Source organism: Crocodylus siamensis, chromosome 5 (assembly GCF_052110815.1).
Source record: "Crocodylus siamensis isolate JL-2025a chromosome 5, ASM5211081v1, whole genome shotgun sequence".
NCBI lineage: Eukaryota > Metazoa > Chordata > Crocodylia > Crocodylidae > Crocodylus > Crocodylus siamensis.
This window is the reverse complement of record NC_143399.1, coordinates 173,748,243-173,770,482: the sequence shown is the minus strand read 5'-3', so window position 1 is coordinate 173,770,482 and position 22,240 is coordinate 173,748,243. Positions and strand designations below refer to the sequence as shown.

Below are 22,240 nucleotides of genomic sequence, written 5' to 3'. Positions count from 1 at the left end.
TTTCTGCTCCCACTCCTATCTGCTGCTGTTTTCTGTTCCCTCCTCAGTCTGCTGCATGCTACATAGAGGCTTTGGATCTTACTGCTACTCATTAATAGGCACATATCAACGTTCTTTACTTGCTTTTGCTTTTCTTACAAATGTGTGAAGCTGACCCTGAATAAAATTTCAGTTTTACTGGACTTGTTAGAAATGTCGCCATTTCTGGTTTGAACATTTAAAAAATTGAGTTCAATCCAAACATTAAAGAAATCAGTTCAAAAGCCAAACAAAAGCAACCAACCATTCATACACCCTTACACCCAGTTGTGAGTTACTTTAATCAGAAAACATTTTATAGAAATAAAACCTCCAAAATAAGGTATTATAGGAGACTAAACTAGTATTACCATGGAAAGGTTCTTTAAATGAGATTTCTTTCCAAGAACAGAAGTGATATATTTGCTATTGATTAGTTTCTTAAGCAAAAGTTATCACATGTTTTCAGGTAATGAAATAATAAATTGGAGTAGAAAGTTTTGTAATACAACAACAAATAAATACTATTCAGTCCATTTGTGAAACTTGACTTAATTCTAAAATCACGAGCAAGATCAAATTATTTTTTACCTTGTATTTATTACCTGTATGGTCCCTGTAAACTTTGTCCATACATGAACTCGAATTTTCTTTCCTGGGTCAAACTAACCACAGTTCGAATATTTTCTATGGCTTCAGTAGCAATCTGCAAGAAATGTATGCTTCTTAATAGAAAATAAATATTATGCTGCAAACTTTGATTTTTCACAGCACTTACTCCAAGCTCTGTTTATGCGAATTAGAATTAGAGACCTAAATTTAAAAAAGGTATTGGTCACTTTGAGCACTCATTCATGGGACCTGACTGCCAGAAGGTGGGTATTCTGTATTCTCTGAAAATAAAGCACTTTTTTATGGTGTCCCAAATTGCCAAACAAAAAAGAGGGGGGCTTGACCCAGCCCCATGGGGGGAAAGGGACATGACTCAGCCCTAACACAGCCCCTTGAGGGAAAAGAGGGCATGGCTGTGGGGGAGAGGGGAAGGAGGCATGGCCCAGCTCCAACTTAGTCCCACAGGTGAAAAAAGGGGCATAGCCCAGCCCCACAAGAAGGGGGCATGGCCTGACCCCCAATCCAATCCCACAGGAGAAAGGGGGAGTGGCTTGGCTCCAGCCAGGTATGTGGGGCTTGGGGTTTGGGAATTTGGCAGCAGGGAAGCTGGCTGTATTAATGGCCACTGCTCTAACTTTCCACATTTGTGGAGAGTCCTGCAGGCCAGATGCAATGGTTTGGCAGGGTACATTTGGCCCATGCACAGGAAGCTGAGCACTCTCTGTTTATCTTAAAGCAATGCTAGAAATCGCTATTGGCTGCTCCGTGGCCAAACTGTATTGGGACTGTTGACAGTCTATTCTGGAGCCAGGTGATTGAAACATTCTCTTGGAAAGTGGGAAGATGTGGCTTTGAGTACTCATAAGCTGGTGAAGGCTTCTACTTCCCACTGAAATGTTCTGACTACTAGGCTACTGAGCAAAACAAGCACTAGGATCATTACCCTGTAATTGCCCCCACCATCCTAATGTACAAAAGGGAGAGAGCTGCTTTCAGATAAGTGTCCTAGTTCATGTAGCTGCTTCCCTTAAGGGTGCTCTGGATGACAGAGACACCTATTGTGCAACCCTGAGTCTGACATCTGTTTAAATGAAGGGAGTTCAGACATCCTAGTGACTCCTTTTCCTACTGGCTTGCTTTTATGTCTCTTGCTCAGCACTATGCTCTGGATCACATTTTTGGGAGGTGCCCAGGTCCTCCCCTTCACTGAGTTGAACTCCCTGGTGCCTAATCATCCATTTTAATTGTTTTTCTCTAGTAAAGTGCCCAGATCTTCAGTGTTGCAAAACTTAAGTGGAGGTACCTGCCAGGCCAAGTTGGATCTGATCCAAGATGCAACTTAGGCAAAAGCAATACACAACTGAGAAATGAACAGAAACTTTATCAGATAAAGCATGGGTTTTGCCTTCAGGTGTTTAACCGTTGTGACAGTTTCCTCATCTTTACTTGTATATCTAGGGGTATTGTGAAACTCTATTGGCTTGTAAAGTTCTTATAAAAACTTAGGTTGAAGCTGTTTGAAGTGCCAAGTACTAGTGTTAATTGAAAAGAAAAAGACCATCAATTAAGATAGGAGGGGTGAGTTGCATCCTCTCAGTTGCTTGTTAGAATGCCTTTGGGGGAAAAAGATCAACAGAAAATACCTTTAACATTCCCAGGGAACTATTAACAAGATCCAGTAGCAAAATACTTAAGAAATACAAGACAAATGCGTAACAAAAATCCTATCAGTTCAGGAGAGACTGTTGTTGTCATTCATGAAAAAGCATGGGCTGGAACTTTAGAAATTTAGTATTTTTCTAAAATGCCTTTCTAATTGGGGAAGGAGAATTGCATCTGAACAACTTTCCTATTTACAAAATAAAACATTAAGAGAGAAGTTGTGAATAAATGGGAATTACTAAAGACTTTAGATTTAAAAAAACCATTCCTTCTCAATACTGTTTGATAACTGTAAGAAAGGGAAGGCAGGAAAGACAGAAGATACTGTATGTTAGCAGTTGTACAACCTGGGTAAGTCAACACTAACAAAAATGCTTACTTTATCAGCAAAGGTAGAGCACTCAAACCTGTACAAGCATAGGACATAAGAAGTGACAGAATTGCTTTTCTACCCTGGAAATAGTTTGGGAGTGTAGTTTCTCCTTCAACTCTCCCCATCAACAATTATGTCCTTGTTTCAATTTATCTTCCTTTTGCTTTTGGAAATGGGAAAAATGAAATTAAACAATACAGGATTGGTGGGTGGCATTATATTATGCCTGTGAAGCATACTTGCTTCTTTGTAGTGAAAAGATGCATCTACACAGTCATTAATGCATTTTCTAATGTGGAGATACTAAATTTTAATGCAATGTGAGGGCACTTTTACATGTACTCTGGGGTGGGAGGCAGAACTTTAATTAGAGCAACTCAGAACTGCTCCTATTAAAGCACTTCAACATCCCCATGCTTAAAAATGGCAGCAGGGGTGCTTGAACTAAAGCTCATTCAGCACTCCCACTACCATTTAAGTACAGGGGCAGTGATACATGACATGCAGGAGGCTGCTGGAGCACAGCAACTGTTATGCTCCAGCAGACTCAGTTAATTGAGTCTGCTCTGAACTAGAGTTCTAGCACATCAGAGCAGCCTCAGCACTTGTGTGTAGGTGCCCAGGTGAGGTACTAATGCACATTAGGCCGCCCTAATGTGCAGCAGCAAAAGCACATGCTATTTCATGACATTTAAATGCACAGTAGCCTATTTTACTGCACATTAGCATATTAGAACAGTTTTACATGATGCTTTAATTACACTGAAATAGGCTGTATGTAAGATGTGCCCAAGTTGTATGCATTGTTCCTTAGGGCCCTGCCACATCTTCAAATTAAAGCTAGACAGAAACCAGCTATATACTTGTTACACATTTTCAAGCACCAACTTTGAGTTATAAAAAGAGCCCACCAACTACATAGTTATTTTTATGGTGTGATAATTACTTTGCACAAGTGGTTGGTCTAAATTTATTGTGCGATTAGCCAGTTAATTGTATAATATATGGAATATACAATAGAGGCCAGAGAGGCAGAAAAGTCAGAGATGAATAAAGGGAAGGAATGTTAGAAAGTCAGAAGACATCAACATGTGAACACATCATAGAGCAGACTTTGATTTTCCTTATAAGTAATATTTTTATCTATTACCAGTGCCCTGTACAATAGGACATTGTATAAAAATAAAACTTCACTGGACTCACCTTTCCGGAAGTTTCCAGTTCTTTCTTATCTTTCTGGGCATGTCCAGATAGCATTTTCATTTCAATGAGTGCTGTTATGGCAATGATTGGCACAACAGCTAAAAGCAAAAGGGTCAACTGCCAACCATAGACCAATGAAATAACAACTGCAGTACCAAGATTAGCTATATTTTGGGCAAGTAAAGCCAGTCTGGAACCAGTAGCCTGAAAAACAACAACAAAAAAACAACAAACCAAAACCCAATAAAATAGCTTCTTTCCATATCCTAGTGAAGAGGGAACTTAGAAATTAGACATAGAAAATACTTGTTGTCCACACCATGATACAGGATTATCTTCCAGAGCATATATAAGTGCCTAATCTAGTTCTGTTATTTGCCAATGTTGGAGCTCTTGCCATATGCTTTCAAAGATGCTAGATGCCATCTAGACCACTTTTTGGGCATCTACACATGCCATTAACACACTGTAAGCCTACTGTACAATAAAATAATGCACTGTAATCTTTCCCTGGGAGCACATCTACACATGCACCTGTCAGGAGCAAATCTGCTCCCAACAGGAGCAGTTCAGTATAGGGCTACTTCCACCCTGCTCTACCCCCATATAGCAACCATGGGGAGCTCCAGGCTCCCCTGGGTGCCAGCCCCAGGTTGGCAGGGGGTATCGGGGTCAGGCCTAGGCTCTGAGGAGCAGGGGAAGCTCTCGTACTTCCATGGCAGCTGCCTCCCAGGACCATGCCCTGATTGTCAGATTACAGCATGGAGCTGGGAAACTGTTGCTTTGCCAAGCATCTGTTTCTTAGCCTCATACTGCCCATCAGGGTCCGGAGCTGAGCTGCCCAAGGGAGGGGACAGTTTCCCCACCCCTCGCTGCTTAGGCTAACCAGGAGCAATCTGCTCCCAGTCAACTGTCTACACAAGCACTATTGCACAGTAGCTACTGCATGGTCAATCTGCTACCTGTGTCTACAGGTAGTAGCCAACCACACAGACTAATGTACTGCACAGTAAAAACTGTGTATGCATAGATGGTGATGCTTTACTGCGCAGTAGATTAGTCTACTGCACACTAAAGAGTCTTGTATAGACATGCCCCTTTATCTTCTGGTGTTGATCCACTTCTACCTTGCCCATTTTCCATGTGTTCACTCTTAGTTTTCATTTTTAATATAAAAGTTCTGCATATATATATAGGGTTTATAAACCTGGCAATTTGCTTATACAGTTGTAGCCATCACTATGCCAAAAATATGATACCCAGCAGTAGCACTCAAATATACCATGTTGTTTTTCATGAGCCATCATTAAGTAGAAGATGGATGTACTAGCTATACCTGCATCGTATCAAGGGCAAGCAACTGGGTACTCACTAAGCATCGTTAATTATTGTACCAACGTAACGGTACAACTTCTAGCCCAGGTGGTAGCATTTGCAAAGCCATACCACACATTTCAAGGTAACAATGCTGAGCATGGAAGTCTGTGGTCTAGACATGGTCTATAACTTTAAATCTTACAGGTCCCTTGGAGAAATAGCTTGAGCTAACTGTTTTTGTTCCCAAAAGAACACAGTAGTTAAACACAGCATAAGCACATGAACAGACAGTCATGCAAATGTACAAGCAGCAACTGTGTGTGATATCTTATTTATTGGAACAACTGTGTAGTTGAGACTTGTATAACAAATTTTCAGGCACAGCACCCTTTCATGCTTTATAACATTGTAGGACTGGAACTCTAGATACTATGAAAACATATGCAATATAGAAACCTAAATATATTCCATAGATTACTTTAGATTGACAGATTTCTAAATAAACAGAACTTTTACTGTGAATACATATATTTTATCTGGCATCTTACAAGCCAGCATGCTCCACTAACCAGCATGCCAGCTTATAAGAAAAAAGTGAAACCGGAAGTACCCACCATGGCACTTCCGGTTTCTCTGAGCCCCCATGGCTCAGGACAAAGCAGCCTGTGCTGCTGAGCCCCCACAGCCGGGGATGCTGGATAACAGAGCTTTTACTATAATTAGATTCACAGGACTAATAGTTTACCTGAATATTACATTGCTTAGATTACAGTCTTGATTCTGGTAGCTGCTGAAAATTACTATTAATTAGACAATTAGTGTCAGGTAAATATATCTTGTATACTGATGACTAATAGTACACACTAGCAATGTTACATTTATCATATGATTAATGTGTTAATCATGTGATAAAAGACAACATGCCACAAGTTAAACTAATCCATCAGGCCATAAAATGGCAAGCCAGCTACAGAGATATTCCATGTCTACGGAGACATTAAATGTGGAACAATTTTGCAGCTGGTTCATAGTGCTTTTTAACTGAAAATGTGATGTTTAATTTCCCCCTTTCCAGCAAGTTTAAATCTGTGTGCAGCTGACCCATGCCTGGCTTCTAACTTACTTGTCAAGGGGAGCCAAGAGGCCTCAGCCAGGCACCAGTAAAATCAACTTGCAGGGCAGCCCCATCTGAAACTTTCCACTTGGCAGCATGCATAGAAACAAGAACTGCAATCCTAGGCCCCACATGCATAAAGTTGAAGGTATATCATGGAAAGCATGGTATCAGGCACTAGTCCCAAATGCCAGGTTCCATGCGATAGCAGTTGTGCTATTTCAATGAGACTCATTCTATATCTGATCCCCAAAATCCCCCTACATACATGACATGATAGAATGTGTGTCTGTTAGGGTCTAGGTTCAGATCCCACCACACTATTCAATGAATGTCTGCTAATGCTACTAGTATAGCAAATCTACATTGGAACATGACCATATGCCAAACTAGATTTAGCAAATGACAATTCTGTGTCCCCTACTTACACCTTTCACTTGTGAAGCATCATTAGCAAGTCTCGCAGTTAATGCCCCAGTGCTGTTTTTTGGGTCATCAAACCAGCTGATGTCCTAAAAAAATAAACATTTTTAGGTTTTAGGAAACAATATACATATATTTTAGGAAATAATATACAATATAAACTTTTAGGAAAAAGTTTGTATGATATATAATTAGAAAACTCATGGACAAAACTGAAGAAAAAGTAGGGCTGTACAAGATAACTGAGAATCAGCTTGGATGAGAGGGCAACCTCTGTGTTAGTGTTTCAGTTCTTTATAGAAAAACAAGTTTCATAACCTTGTGTGATAAAGATATCTAAGTGTAAAAACACTTTAAACAATTTGTATCAACTACAATATGGAGTTGAACTCTTGTGCCCCAGCCAGCACTTCCGCCACCTTACATGGCCACCTGGAGCCACGGGCTAACCTCCCAAGCCTGCTGCCAGCCTGGGCCTGCTCTGCCCCAGCTCAAACTGCTGATGTCTCAGGCACAGGTATAGATGCTGCACCAGGGAGTAGTGTACTCTGGCTCAAACAACTCTGGAGTCTATTGCATCATGTAGATGCACCCACTGTAAAGCACTTTTAAAACAAACTTCTGACTAATTGTTCTTTGATGTCTCCTTGGATTGCAGATGGCTCATGTGGAAGTTGCGAGTCTAGCATAAAACATGGCCACAGTTTTGAGCATGATATCCATCTACAGAGATAGCACCACTTCTTTAAGTCTATGTGGCTTCTTTCCTGTGCATTTGAGAGGTGGCCACAAAGGGAAATAATACTATAGTCCAAGGAGTTGGTGAGGACTTAGAGAAATCTGAATGGCAGTTTTTTTAGCTGTATAAAATATCATTTTTGGCAACTGCAATTCTACTATCCCTTCACCACCAACACATGCATGCACACAGACTGAGCATATGCAGTCAGCTATGCACTGGCCATGCATGTATGCAGCTCCCTGGAGAAAAAAACTGGGAGATGGGGATCAGCAGCCCCTACCATTGTGCTGACCCATAACTGCATGTTTAGGGCACTGAATTGAGAAGTAGGAGGCATACAGATTCTATGATCCCCAACTTGAAAGAACTGTAGTCTGATGACCATACCACAAGTCAAACATTACCCAAACACCTTGCCAGCACACTGAAGCCAAGCTACTGCACCTTGCATTTAATAATCCCCAAATAAAATGTACAGGGAGTAGTGTAGTGAAGAACTTTCTGCTTAGGGAGTAAAGACCTAGGCTAGAACACAGGGCATGCTCCTTTTCAGAGTAGCAGTGATTTGAGCCACATGTCCTTCAGCTTGCATATTTCTTCCTGGCTGCACATGTCTCTTGGCTGTCTTGGGGGCCAACTTTAAAAAGGAACATGGTAGACTGGACTGGACTGTTGTAATGTGTATTGTCACTGTGGATCCTACTGTGAAGTTACCTAGAGGTAAAAATATGAACACTGAAGCGCATTTCAGAATTGGGTCCCTAGAATGCTCTCTCCTCTGTTTATACAGTTAGGTTTGGTTTACATTCTGAATATTTACTGATTTAGTTAAAGTGTCCTTATGTATTGCACTTAAAATGCCTAAGTCTTGAACCAAATTAATACAAGCCTCTTAAACTTAGTTAATATATTATCTTTGTGTGGGCACAATCTTAATATGTCAATTCCTAAACCAATCTGAAAAAAAGTTAATGCCAGTTCAAGTGCAGATAAGGTTATACAGAATTAAATACAAAGCTATTCATGACAAAGAAACAGGCATTTTTAAAACACTAGAAAGCTAAATACATTATCCTTACCTGTCTAAGCATTGCTTTGAAGGCCATGAATCGAAGCCTCATTGTAAGGATCTCTCCAGCTTTGCCAAATGTGAAACCCTGTTTGAGAAGTAGCATGGTTACTACACAACCAAGTAGATGAATTAGCTGCAGAGTAAAGTCACTACCTACACATGTGGCAGTATTAGGCTACAGTATACTAATTAACACTGCAGTAAGATAATAGTGTCCCCCACTGTTGGGGACAGTACTCTCTTACAGCAGGGTAATTAACTGTGATTAAATGCACAGGTAGATGCTGACTTCAGGTGTAAACTGGGCCCCATCAGCCCAACCAGCCAGAGGCCAGACTCCTGCCTGCCACCTAGCCATGCACCTTCACACTTTCAGCAAACTTGTGTCTCAGTCAGCCCCTCTGCTTGCCTGATGCCACCACCCAGAGCCCAGGGCAGAGCACAGCAGGAATGGCCCTCAAAAACAGCTCCACCCCTGCTCAAGCAGCTGCTGTCCCAGGCACACATGTAGATGCTGCACCTGGGAATAGTTTACTCCATCTCAAACTGCTCTGGAATTTGTTTAAAATTAATTGCATGTGTAGACACACTCAGTAAGAATATCTGGTCTTTATTCAATAAAGACTTGTGATTCTTTGTATCTCCATATGCAAAACCACAAGTTTTAAAACTATACAATATTTAGTCTAAAATCATAAGACATTTTACAACCTTGATTTAGTTCTTCAGGGGTAGCCAACTTCAGCATGGGGAGTAAAATTATTTCTTTATTTTGACAAAATATGCAGCAACGTTAATTTCCCCTACACTACCGCACATTTGATTTTAGCTACTTTATCACAATTGATCTAAGGTCAAATTTAAAAATTTTAAAGCCAGGACCTTCAAGGTAAAAGGTTCAGAATAAAACCCTTGTCCCCCACTCACCACCAAAAACCCCCAAGTGGTAAATTTCTCCATCAACTTTAACTAAACCTGGATTTCAGCCTCAGCATTTCATTGAGAGTCATCTAACCCATCTAGTCCTAAACATTACCATTGCTTGATAATCAAAATACATGTAGTTTTAGTGAGAACTATGAATTAGGGAAATGACAGAGCCAGAGTCACAGCAACTAATGATTCCACTGGCCCCATGGGCCAGATGATAGTTCCACAGGCCAAATCCAGTCCATAAGCCATAGGCTAAACATACCTATTTGTCTACATCAGTGGTATGTGCCCAGTTTTGCTCATGCAATTTTAGACTATTTTGAAAAACAGGGTCAAGAATTTAAACACTGTGCAAGGGAAGGAAAAGCACTGATGCAATCTATTAAATAATCATATGTGAATTATGAATGCATAATCTCAAATGTTCAAGACCCAGGCTTTTTAACAGCCATGTTAAAATCACTTTGCATAAGAGGTTTATCATAATTGTTCTTCATCCTTGCTATTTGATTCAAAGGAAATAAAACCTTAATATCTTTTGAGATCTGGTTTCTACAACATGAACAGCTACAGTAAAAGCAAACATATTAAGTCTTACCTGGAGAAAAAATGTAATGAAAGAAATTACTCCAATGACTAAAAGTAACAGCGAATACATGTTGCTCTTGTCTCTTATACTGGTCTTGTCTATTGTTGCAAAAATCTATAAAAAGGATTTTAAAAGATAATTTTATTTAATTAAATGACTAGCTAAAATCTTTACACAGTATCTTGCTCAGGCACAGCTGGAATGCATGTAGTAATTTATTTCTCTCTCTCTTTTTTTTTAACACTAATTTCAGACTCAACCAAGGTATTGTAAATCTCATGTTCTTTCCATGAAGATCAACTCTTCATTTTCCAAGACACTCAGAATTAGCAACTAGTATAAACTGTTTTTCATTTATCAAACAAAATAAGGAATTTATACACCTACCAGATATCTATATGGAATGTTTACTGTGCAGTAGACTAATGAGCTCCATACCTCACGCCCCAGCCAGCCCCTCCACAGCACAGTGGGCCAGGGATAACAGCCCCAGCCCTATATGCTGCAGGGTCCCAGGCACATATATAGATTCTTACTCCCAGGTAATGCCTCTTGAGCAATAAGCTCTGGAGTTTATTGCTTTGCATTAACTGCGTGGGTAGATGCATCCACTGTGTCTTCAGTAGACAAGTCGTTAAAATAGAACCTTGGAGTCACTGGATGCAAGTCTGAGACCTTCTTCATTCTTTGCAGAACAAATAAGACTGAATTTGTATGAGAGATGTAGAAACTGTTTTGTGTACAATTTATTATGCATGTGTAATGTCCTTTGCTAAGAAATGTTTTTTACACTGCACTGAGAGACAAGCGTTGGACAGGCAGGCTTGAAACAGAACTGCTGCCTTCTCTCAGAGATCTCTCTCCTATTATTATTCATATCAAGTGCTTGCTGATGACACATGGTACTTGATGTTTTTCTGGCTGAGGCCAGACAAGGGGCAGAAAAGTTTCCAATTTCATTACACTTGTGCTTTCAAAAATTTTCCCAACAAAGAATAAAACCCAAACCTGGCAAATTAGGGAAAAAACAGAAAGATTCCCTCCCATGAAAAGCCAAGAGAGCTAGGTAGTTCTGAGGAAAACAACTTCAGTCTCTCCTATGTCTGTTGTGCTGTGCATACACACCTATGCCCAGACCTTTCTTCCCCATCAGATCTAGTTCATTTGATTTTTGTTTCTACATTTGGTTTCGATGATCTGACATTTACCGCCAAAAGCTATTTGGTTGGATAATCCTGACCGGTTCAAATACAGATAGCATTAAAAATGCCTGGTTCTTTCAGCTTTACTTTCTAGTACTATAGAGGTTCCTGTGATTCCGTTCCCCACTGAATATTCTACCTGGAAGTGTTTTCCTTCCTTCACTTTTCACATTAGCCAAAAAAGAACAGAAAATCATCATAACTGCATAAAGTATGGCTGAAACGATGCAGACACAAATGGGAGAAAGCGAAACTGCAAAGAGCCTCACCTCTGCTCCATGCCAACTCTGCCAGTTATAACATCTTTGTATAAAATGGGACAGAAGGCCTAAAGTGAAGTCAATGGGAGGGGCACAGGCTGCACTTTGTCACTGGGGGAATTCCTGCTGCAGTCTGGCAGATGAGAGGGTTTGTTGGAAAATCCCATAACACCAATGCCTTTTACTAATGAAGGATTCTGTGTTTACAGTACAATCTAGACATTGTGGAATAAATCAAGGTAGTAACTGAAACATTTATCAATTTACTGGAAAGCTATTTAAATGTAGCAAATAATAGAAATCAAAGCTAAAGTGAGCAGCATAGTTTTTTTACATACTTAAACTTACCCCTATAAATTCTGAAAATATGATTGCAAATGCAGGTTGTAAGGCTCCATTGATAGTCGCACTCAAAATTCCAACTATGAAATAAGGCCATTCAGTTTTGTTCAGCTTCATAATTTTCAGAAATGAAACTGGAGGTACATCTTCATCCTAAAACATAGGGATCCCATTAAGACAAATATGTAACATCTGCTGGGGAAAAGAACTGTATGGCTATTGAACTGTGTGCTCCTAGTTACCATCCTTAAGTAGCTCAAATATTTGCTTTCTAATAGAAAGTTTCTTAATTAACTGTAGTACATACCCATCTGTTATTTACTACACAATATTAACATGTGAAAGAAGCAATAAAGTATAAGAGTGTTATTGCAGCAGTCTCTCCTCTCCTTTGAGGCTTACATTTTGAACTTTAGCCTGAGGGGCTTACACACAAATTTATCTTCAGTGAAAGGACACTTATAAGAAACACAGGAGTAAGAATTGCTTACTAACATCCACATTCAGATGACCATTTTTACTACTTTTTGCTGAATAGTTTACACATCCATATTCCAGGCTATAAATGCTAATATATTTGTAGTGAATGTTACACCAATGATTTCGTGTTCTGAATTTGAGCTTATGTTGCACCAATTTTGTTTCTCTTCCATAATTTATGGACTTAAACATACAGAATACTTCCATATTGAAGCAATTTTTTTTCATGCATAACAAATATTTTCATGAGATAAAACTAAATAGACAAAAAATGTTGCTGGTCTGAACGCTCACGTTAAGCAAAAACAAACACATCAAGAATATAACCAAATCAACATATGATAGTTTATAAACTTGTTCATAACCAGACTCTCAGCTGTTAAATACTGTTGTCTCGTCTTATCACTTTATATGCTACTGTCTAGCACTTGTATGAAAACTTTGTATTATACTAGCAGTCAAGGCACATGTCTACATGTGCATATTCTTACATGTGAATAAGCTGCAGGGCTTGTTGCTCTGGAGTTTATTGCTCCAGAGGAACAAGAAATGACAGAGGGGATTGAAAGCAACACAGAAGTAGAGACATCTGAACAAGGAAACCAAACAAGAATTGAACCAATAAGGATTGAGAATGCAGAGAAACTGAGAAGATCACTTGGAACTAAAAAGCCAACACAGACTAAGACTGGTTAAAATGTGCTTTGACCATGGGTTGAATTAAACCTTCAGTGTTAGTGTTACATGGGGATATATTACATGTAAAGGGGGAGCCTTTAAAAACATTATGTACAAGTTGTTACATTTGCCCAGAAGCTTGCAGAACAGTAGGCAGAGTACTTTTCTTTGAATAAGTAAATTTTATCTAGTAACATCTCCCTGGTATACCCATAAGGGAAGCTAAATCTCAATGTGTTCACTGGAGAAAAACCATGACTAATGGATGTTAGGTGATGGGGGAAAGAGGAAAAGGACAGCCTTACCAACTTTTCGCCCCAGAACCTAGTAGCCGGGGCACCTGCCTGAGAGCTTGAGACCCTGTTTTTAGGCCCTAATCATCTAGAGGCAGTTGAGCCTGCATTGCAAAGCCCTCTAACCATCAGGCTACAGGACAGGCATTACCCAGAGTCCTCCTTTTGAAGTTGTCCCTACCAGAACTTGCATTTACTATTTACTGGATGAACAACAATGGGAAAATTGCTGCCCTATTAGGAGGAATGTCCCTGGTTAGAATCCTAGAAGAGTAGGCCTGGAAGGGACCTTCATAGTTCATTTAGTCAAAACTCTTGCCAGAAGCTGGATCATACAATCAAAACATCCTATACGAACCCCTTTGTTTAAGCTATTAACAAAACTATAGCTAGTTCCAGACACAACCACAAGACATAGCATCTTAGCCTGCCACAGGTAAAGCAGGGTGATCACAGTGGCCAATGAATGCTCTGCTGCAGCAGGATTGTTCAAATACATGTGAGATCCAAGAAAAAGGGCCATATACCCTCCCAACCCCATTACAAAGGCAAAAATCTCCAATCTGTACCAATCTGATCATGGGGTAAAATTATTTCATGATCAGTTTGACTCTGAACAGAAGAGCAAGGCCCTCTAGCCAAGAGCCTCCGTTTTTAAGTCTCAGCAGAAGCACTGGTAGACCCATCAAAATCCCTGGCCTTAGCTGCAGCCAACACCCCCTGCTTTGAAGGAAGCAAAAAACCTGACAATTAAGCAATAAGACAGAAAAAAAACTACTTCCCAGCCCCATGCGGCAACCAACAAAACCCAGAAGCATGGGAAAAACCCAGAGCACCCTCAGAGCAATGCACTTCTTATTTTGTACTTTTCTCCCTGGACCAACATGTGTCTTCCTTTTGGCTACCCAGTGGGCCAGCTTCAAGCAGGGCTGAAAAGTGCCTGGTCACAAACTGATAGAACACTTTACTGGAAAGCAGGAAGTGCAGGTTCAAATCCCCTCTAGGGAAATGTAACCTAGATTCTAGATGAAAGGTCCTCCATTTCATGTCCAGCAGGTAGGGCTATGGGGCAATTCTCACTACAGGGAGGAAACAGCCTCTAATTGTGTGTTACACGATAAAAAGCAGTTGCATCATGACATATAGGCCCTTTAAGCATGTAAAGTAAAACAGCAGTTAACCCATGTGTTCTACTAAGGTTACTAGAAACAAAGCATAGACACTTACAGGCTGAACAATTTTGACATCAGGGACATCATTCCATGCTTTAGGGTTTTTGATGCTTTTCCGAGTGGATCGCCTTATCAGTGCCACTTCTGAAGACCTTTTCTTGAGGCCTAATATATCTTCAACTTCTTCTGACTCAACATCACTTCTTACCATCTGAAATAGAGTACAACATAACATACTGTACTTCAAAAGTAGGTTAAGTAAAAAACTAGACCAATATTAATTAAGCAGAACCAGTCAGAACTGAACAACAAGTTACAATGTAAGCAAGTATAAAATTTGACTTGGGAAGATATTCCCCATTTCAGAGTGTAGTTTCAGAAGTAAATACTCTTGAGAAATAAGCAACCAACCCCGACAACCAGGCCCACACACACCGTCTCCAGAGGAAACTCAGCCACCCCTGCACCTGCTGCAGCCCCATGGCGCCACCAGCCTCGCACACCCCGCTTGAGGCTCAGCAGCCAGGACTGCCCTCGCAGGAAACAGCAAACCAATAAAGGCTCAAGAAAAAACCCAAGAAGTGAAGCCCCCGCAAGCCCAGAGACTCGCTAAAAAAATGAAACAAGAGAAAGAAAAGCAGAAACCATGAACCCACAAAGACACCAGCAGCACCCACAGCACTACCAGCAAAATACAGACTTGCACCCGGTGCTGACTTCATAAAGGCTGAGGAAACCCGCTCGTGGCTGCTGATTGGTCGATGCCTAATTGGGGGAGGAGCTTCGTTAACCTTTATAAAGGCGATCTCCAACAGTTGATGCTTATTTAACCTGTTGAGGTTGCTGCTAGGTGGGGTGTGCTCTCGTCCAACTCTTATGGCTTTTCCTCGCGGTAAGCGTTTTTCTAGGTTTGCTTCTTACGGTCTAGGGCCGGGTGTGGTGACATAATGCTTATACTCTGTAATGTGCGGACCAGCCCCTGGTTCCGTGGGGCAGGCGCAGGGCACGGCTCGGCTCCACCATATGCCTGCTTGGTGCCGGGCAGGGGCAACGTTGCAGGGAAGCCGGGGCGGGTGAGCCAGGCACAGGTGCTGACACACGCTCTCCTGCAGGCGAAGCTGGAGCCGGGTGCGGAGCTGGGCAGGAGCCTTACCTTGGGACGGTGGCGGTGAGTCCTTTCGTGGCGCATGTTAGGAGGTGGGGTTGGTCCCGCCGGGGCTCCGAGTGCTGGGAGCTGCCACGGCTGGCCGCAGCTGGGACAGGGTGGTGGGGAAGGACTCCAATGCTGGGTGCTGGAGCTGCCTGTGGTGCTGGGGGCTAGCCTGCTGCAGCCTGGGCTGTGGCACGGTGTGGTGGGTATGTGGCTGCATCTGGGGCGGGTTCTGGGTGCAGCCACTTCTCTGGCAAAGTGGGGCCAGTGCTGGGCCCCAGCCTCAAGGGCAGGTGAAACAAGGGCCTGGGGGTGGCTGGAGCCTTGGGAATGGCTAGACTGCTTGGATCTTGGTGTGGGGCTGGAGTTAGTGGCCTAGGCTAGCAACTTGTAAGTGGGGGTGGGGCTGTGGTGTGACTGAGGTCAGGTGGGAGGGAACAGCTGGCAGCTGGGGGTGAAGCCCTGCCTGGATTGAGCTCTGGGTGGAGCTGGGATGGAGCTAATTGGCTGCAGGTGATGGCTGGGGCCTGGCCTCTGCTTTGTTGAGCCATGATAGGGGAGGGGATCTAGAATGGTTCCTTCCTGCAATGTACCTTTCAGGGATGGGCTGGAGATAGCAGAGCACTGTAATCATTTTTACTGCAAGTCAGAGCAAGAGGTTTGGTTGCATTCATGTGAATGGCTGTAAATACTCTCTTAGTATGATGAGTCTAATTATAAAGAAGGCTCTGGCTGAGTGCTTGAAGGTGTCTCCTGCTTCTGGCTGGGTTGGAGCTTATGTATCATAGGCTAGCTTCAGTGTGTAGAAAAAATGAACTGTGTGGGACTTTGTTTGTTGGGTGGAGGCCTGGCCTCTTTACCATGTATGGGGCTTTGTCTCCTCTGAAGCCAGCTGGAAGATTACGTGCCTTGACCTTCAGAAGGCTTTGGGTTTGGGGACACCTGGCTTAATTTTCCTGCAATGGGGCATGTGTGCTGATTGTGGTGCTTTGAAGAAGGGTGTGGTTTCGAGGTGTTTCCTCTCTGGGCCTGGGTTGGGGCTTGTCATGCAGTGGCTTTTGTGCAGAAGATGCACTGTATGTGATTTTCATTGGGGGAGGCCAGGCCGCTTTGCCATGTACCATGGCTAGGTGGCCCTGCTGTTTCGGAGGCCAGGTTGATGCCATGTGTCTACACCCCTACAAGAGGTTGTGTTTCTGGAAGCCTGGGTTTTGGCTTCTGGTCACTGGGGTAGGTGTGTGGATGGTTTTGGGGTGCTTTCCAGAAGGCTTTGTCTGGAGGTCTGGAGGTATCTCCAGCCTGGGGATGCGTTGGGACTTGTGTCTCAGAAGTTTGTGTGCACAAGATGCACTGGATGGGACTTAGTTTAATTGGGGGAAGTGAGGCCTCCTTGCCATGAAGCAGAGTCACCACGCCCCCATACATCTGAGGCCAGTTGGATGCTTATTTGCTTTGGGTTTGTGAGCACCTGGTTTTTATCTTCTTGGGATGGGGTGTACTTGTGTTGATCTTTCTGGAGTGCTTTGAAGCAGGGTGGTTAGAGGTGTCTACAGCCTGGGCTGGGGCTTGTCACACAGATATTTGTGTGTAGAAGATGGACAGTGTAAGACTTTGTTCATTGAGGGAGGCCAGGCCTCTTTGCCATGTACCATGGCTAGATGGCCCTGCTGGTTTGGAGGCCAGGTTGATGCTGTGCACCTGTAGCTCTACAAGACTGTTTTGGGAAGCCTGTGTTTTGGCTTCTCATGTGGATAATTTTGGGTGCTTCAAAGAAGGCTTTGCTTGGGGGCTGGGTTGGGGCTTGCATGTTCCATGGGTTGCAGTGTGCAGAAGATGGATGGTGTGGGACTTTGTCATTGGTGGAGGCTGTCCTCTGTCATATACATGCCCTGCTGGGTCTCAGTCTAGGTTGATGCAGTGCACCTACATCTCTTCAAGAATTTGTTTCTGGAAACCTGGGTTTTGGCTTCCTGTGAATGGGATAGTGTGGATGGTTTTGGGCTGCTCCAAAGAAGGCTGTGTCTGGGGGTTGGAGGTGTTTCCAGCCTGGGGATAACTTATCTGATGCATCTGACTTGTATATTTTTTCTGTTAATGACATGCTGGTTTGGGTCTCTAATGGACTGAATCAAGTATAATAAAATCAGCAAAATAGAACCTGATGAAATGTAGATTTAGGGGGAAAAAATACCTGCATATTAAGAAGCTTGTAATAAACTCCATTCCTTTTCATCAGTTCATTATGGGTTCCTTGTTCTGTGATGACTCCATCCTCAAATGCAGCTATAACATCTGCATTACGAACTGTAGACAAACGATGAGCTACTATAACAGTGGTGCGTCCTTTCCGTGCCTAGAAAATGCACAAAAAAATTTTTATAAAGACTGTCTTGTAGAAATTCCTATACTACATTTTACCTTTCAAATACAGCTGGTTAATATTGTTTGACTGAAAATATTCCTATTATAAATTTTAAGCTTTGTCAAAGATCAAAATTTTCCATAAAATCTGGACTTCAACAGAATATTTCTATTTTTTCCAATTTTGTAAATAAGTATCGATTTTATTTGCATTAATATATTTAATTTAGAAACTGACATTAATAACTCATTTAAGTATAAAAAAGCTTCAATATTTCAAAGGGGTGTAGGTTGTAGCTGTATTGGTCTAAGGAAATGAGCAGACAAGGTTCTTTGGGTGAATCTGATATCTTTTATTAGACCTGGTTATGACATATCACCCCTCCCTCAAACCCATAGGGAAAATCCTCAAACAAGTGCAACCTGTACTAGAAAGAGACACTATTCTTAAATGGATCTTCCCAGAGCCACCCATCCTAGCTTTCAAACAAGCATGGAACCTTGCCAACCTCATCACCAGAAGCAAACTTGCTCAGACCTGGAACACACCAAATGGATCCAGACCATGCCATGACAAGAAACCTGCCAACACATCTCCACTACCCCCACAACCACTATCCCTCACAACAGAGCCATCAGCATTCCCAGATCTTATAGCTACACCTCCAGAAATGCATTGGATGAAACGTATTACACCAAATGCCCTGATGGAAAATGCATAGAAGAGACCAAACAACAACTGCATGCCAGAATGAATGCACACTGGAGATCTGTCAAAGACAGGAATATCCAATGACTTGTGGGGACACATTTCTCACAAGAAAACCACTCTCTCTCCAATCTCTGTCCTGATTCTCAAAGGAAACTTACAAAACACTTCCCAGAAATGAGCCTATGAACTCCACTTCATCAACCTCCTGGATACTAAAAATCATGGACTAAATATAGACATTGAATTTATGATGCATTGTAACCTGCCTGAGAGCTGACTTCCCAGGTACTTCTCTGCTATTCATCCCCCTTCTCTCCCCCACCACCCAGCCTCTCTCACCCATTGACTCAGTGTACATTTTTACTGACTGCCTGTCTTGTATGCACAGCAGCCGAGCCTCTGGCTTCTTTACTTTTCATAGATTCATAGATATATAGGGTCAGAAGGGACCTTGCAGATCTTCTAGTCTGACCCCCTTCCCTGGGCAGTAGAGAAAACTGGGCTCAAATGACTACAGCTAGGTAATCGTCAAGCCTCCTCTTAAAGACCCCAAAAGTAGGAGCCAGCACCACTTTCCTTGGAAGTTGGTTTCAGATCCTAGCAGCCCTGACTGGCAAGTAGTGCCTTCTAATGTCTAGTCTGAACCTACTGTCCAACAACTTATGGCTCTTATTCCTTGTTACTCTGGGAGGCATGTGGGGGAACAAGGTCTCTCCCATTCCCCACTGGTCCCCCCTAGCAGGAATGGGACTCTTCCTGGATTCATTCTATCCAGGAAGAGCACACATCAACTGCTGAAATTTTCTTAGCCTGACAAAGGGTTTTTGAACCCGAAAGCTTGCTTAAAAAATTGTTCTCTAACTATTTAAGCTGATCTAATAAAAGATATCAGATTCACCAAAATAACCTTGTCTGTCAATATTTCAAACTAATTTTTCATTCAAATTACTAATCAAAATATAAATATTTAATTGGATCTAATATCTACAATTGGTTTCAACGGTGCATAGTCAAAACTTTTCAGAATCTAGTATTACAAGTTTTTATTCTTATTTAGAAGGAAAATAATTCTGTTTCAAAATCTATAGGGAAAGGAAATACCAAAATACATTTTTTAATTTACTTTTCAATCCTGCTTTTGCAATCCTTACTGAAGATAGTCACATTAGTAACTTTAAAAAAACTTTGCTAGATGTTTCTAAGTTTGCATGCTGACCCAAGTTTGTGGATGATAGTAAGTTATGGGGCAAAGTGGTCATAATAGGGGACAGCATGCAGATCCAAGTGGACCTGGACAAGCTGGAAAGGTGGGCAGAGCAGAACTGGATGTAGTTCAATAAGAGTAAATACCAAGCACTTCATCTGGGCAGAAATAACCAGTGCCATGAATATACATTTGAAGGAGATGTCCTTACCAGCACAATAGCTGAAATGGACCTCAGGGTACTGGTTTATCACAGGATGAAATTAAGCTGCCAGTGTGATGCTGTAATTAACAGTTTACAGCATACTGGGATGCATTAGCTGATGAATCACCAGGAGGACTAAGGAAGTGATACTTCCTCTCTACCTGGTGCTTGTGAGACCCACAGCTGGTGTACTGTGTCCAGTACTGGGCGATGCACTTCAAAAAAGATGAGAATCTTGAAAGGGTGCAGAGAAGGACCACAGAAGGATTAAGGGCTTGGAGGACAAACCTTTTGAGGAAAGACTAAGGGATCTGGGACTGTTCAGCCTGGGGAAGAGAAGACTGAAGCAGGACTTGGTGGCCATCTATAAGTATATGTAAGGGGTGAATATTGGGAGAAAAACTGCTCACTTGGGCACTCCTGGGTAGGACAAAGAGAAATGGTCATAAACTGTTAAAGGGTGGCTTCAGGTTGGGTGCAAGGAAGAACTTCTTTACGGTCAGGGTGACCAGAATCTGGAAGAGACCTCCCAATGAGATGGTGCAGTCCCCAATCTTGAAAGTCTTCTAGAGGAGACTGGACAGACACCTTGGTGAGATCATATGATCTCAGCAGTATTCCTGCCCAGAGCAGGGGGGTTGGACTCTATCTTACAAGGTCCCTTCCAGCCCTTTAATTTCTATTTCTATTTTCTCTCGAAATGTACTTCAGTTATTTTGCATCTGATTTTGTATTATTAATATTCTCATGAATAACATGGCAAATTCCTTAGCAATATACTTTGGGATACAATGATTTAAGCCTTTCATAGTCTGGCTAGGTAATCTAAATAATATCCAAATAATAGCAGATAATTCAATTTTAAAATATTTACTTAATGTAATACTTTTCCAGGTTCAGTTGAGAGAGAAGTACTTGGCTCTGTTTGTTTAAGGTCAGGCAGAAGGGAGAGCTTGGGGAGTGCCTTAGACAGCAACTGGGTCAGAGTGTCATACGCTTTTGTACATGATGGCTTACTTTTAGTCAGATGCTATGAAGTAGCACAGCTGTTGCCTATGAAAGCTTATACGTTCCTGAGCCAATTAGTTTATAGCAGGGGTTGGCAACATATTTGCATGGAGTGCCAAAAACACTGGCAGCCTCAGCTTTTAAGATGTTGGCATGCCAGGGGCAGACAGTGAGGGAACTGCAAGGGGCTTGACCTTGTTGTGGCAGTGCAGCCCCAGCCCCTTTCCTGCTGCCTCCCCCAGGTGCGTGTGCTAAGCAAAATGCCTTTGCATGGCATGCTCTGGTTCCTGTGCCGGGAGTTCCCTACCCCTGGTCTATATGGTGCTACGCCACCCTGACTTCTGCCTAAATTAACACAACAGAACAAATGTAACATTTGGAGTACTCTGTAAAGAAAACAATCTAGAGATGACAACTCAGTTATTAGTACTATTATCTGACTTTAAAGGTGGAAACATTTCTGTCACACCTAACAAAGTAAAGCTTCCTTTAGCAGTCCTAGGATGTGTTTTGCACATGCAGATTAATGCAACATGATAAACTACGGTACTTATGGTGCCAGAGGTTATTGCTTCTGGATGCACCATTTGAATGTGTGCCTGGGACCGCATTCTGTAGAGCTGGGTCAGAGAGGCCCTGCCTGCCAGGGAGTTCAGGAGGTCAGCCTGCCAGCTCAGGGCTGCTCCAGCCTGGCTCAGTGTGTTGTGTGGGGGTTTGTGTGGGGGTGGGAGGTGGAAAGAGAGGCTGGCTGTCTGGGGGGAAAAAGGGTGCTTTGGTACAGAGCTAGCTGGCAGGCAGACCCTGCCTTGAAGCACCTGCATGCTCCAGCCAGCTAGGTCAGTGTCTACATGTGTGCTGCTGTGGAAAAAAAACTGCAGCAGCTTTATACTTGTATTTACAAGTACTACCCTGCTGCAGAGCTTATTAGTTTACTCCAGCCTGATAGCCCTGCATGTGTAGACCCCAAGATGTTTACTATGGAACTAATTGGTCTACTCAACAGTAAACTTCTCATGTAGATGTGCCCCTATACATGTAGATAAATTGTTGTTCTGATAACTTCACTTAAACCTACACCAAACCTTCATTTTGGGTCTAAGCCTTGTGAAAAAATA

The 22,240-nt window shown here is 42.2% G+C and overlaps 1 protein-coding gene across 1 annotated transcript in view; it reads right to left on the bottom strand.

Moving 5' to 3' along the window:
* The window catches only part of ABCB1 (ATP binding cassette subfamily B member 1), an 85,761-nt gene that overhangs the window by 13,972 nt on the left and 49,549 nt on the right, over positions 1-22,240 (bottom strand). The window contains exons 14-21 of the mRNA XM_090049810.1: positions 17,827-17,988; positions 14,541-14,696; positions 11,869-12,015; positions 10,068-10,172; positions 8,544-8,621; positions 6,728-6,811; positions 3,869-4,072; positions 624-724 (exon numbers count right to left, since the gene is read on the bottom strand). Coding sequence (XP_089905936.1) covers positions 624-724; positions 3,869-4,072; positions 6,728-6,811; positions 8,544-8,621; positions 10,068-10,172; positions 11,869-12,015; positions 14,541-14,696; positions 17,827-17,988 — 1,037 coding nt within the window. The remainder of the gene's footprint in view (positions 1-623; positions 725-3,868; positions 4,073-6,727; positions 6,812-8,543; positions 8,622-10,067; positions 10,173-11,868; positions 12,016-14,540; positions 14,697-17,826; positions 17,989-22,240) is intronic.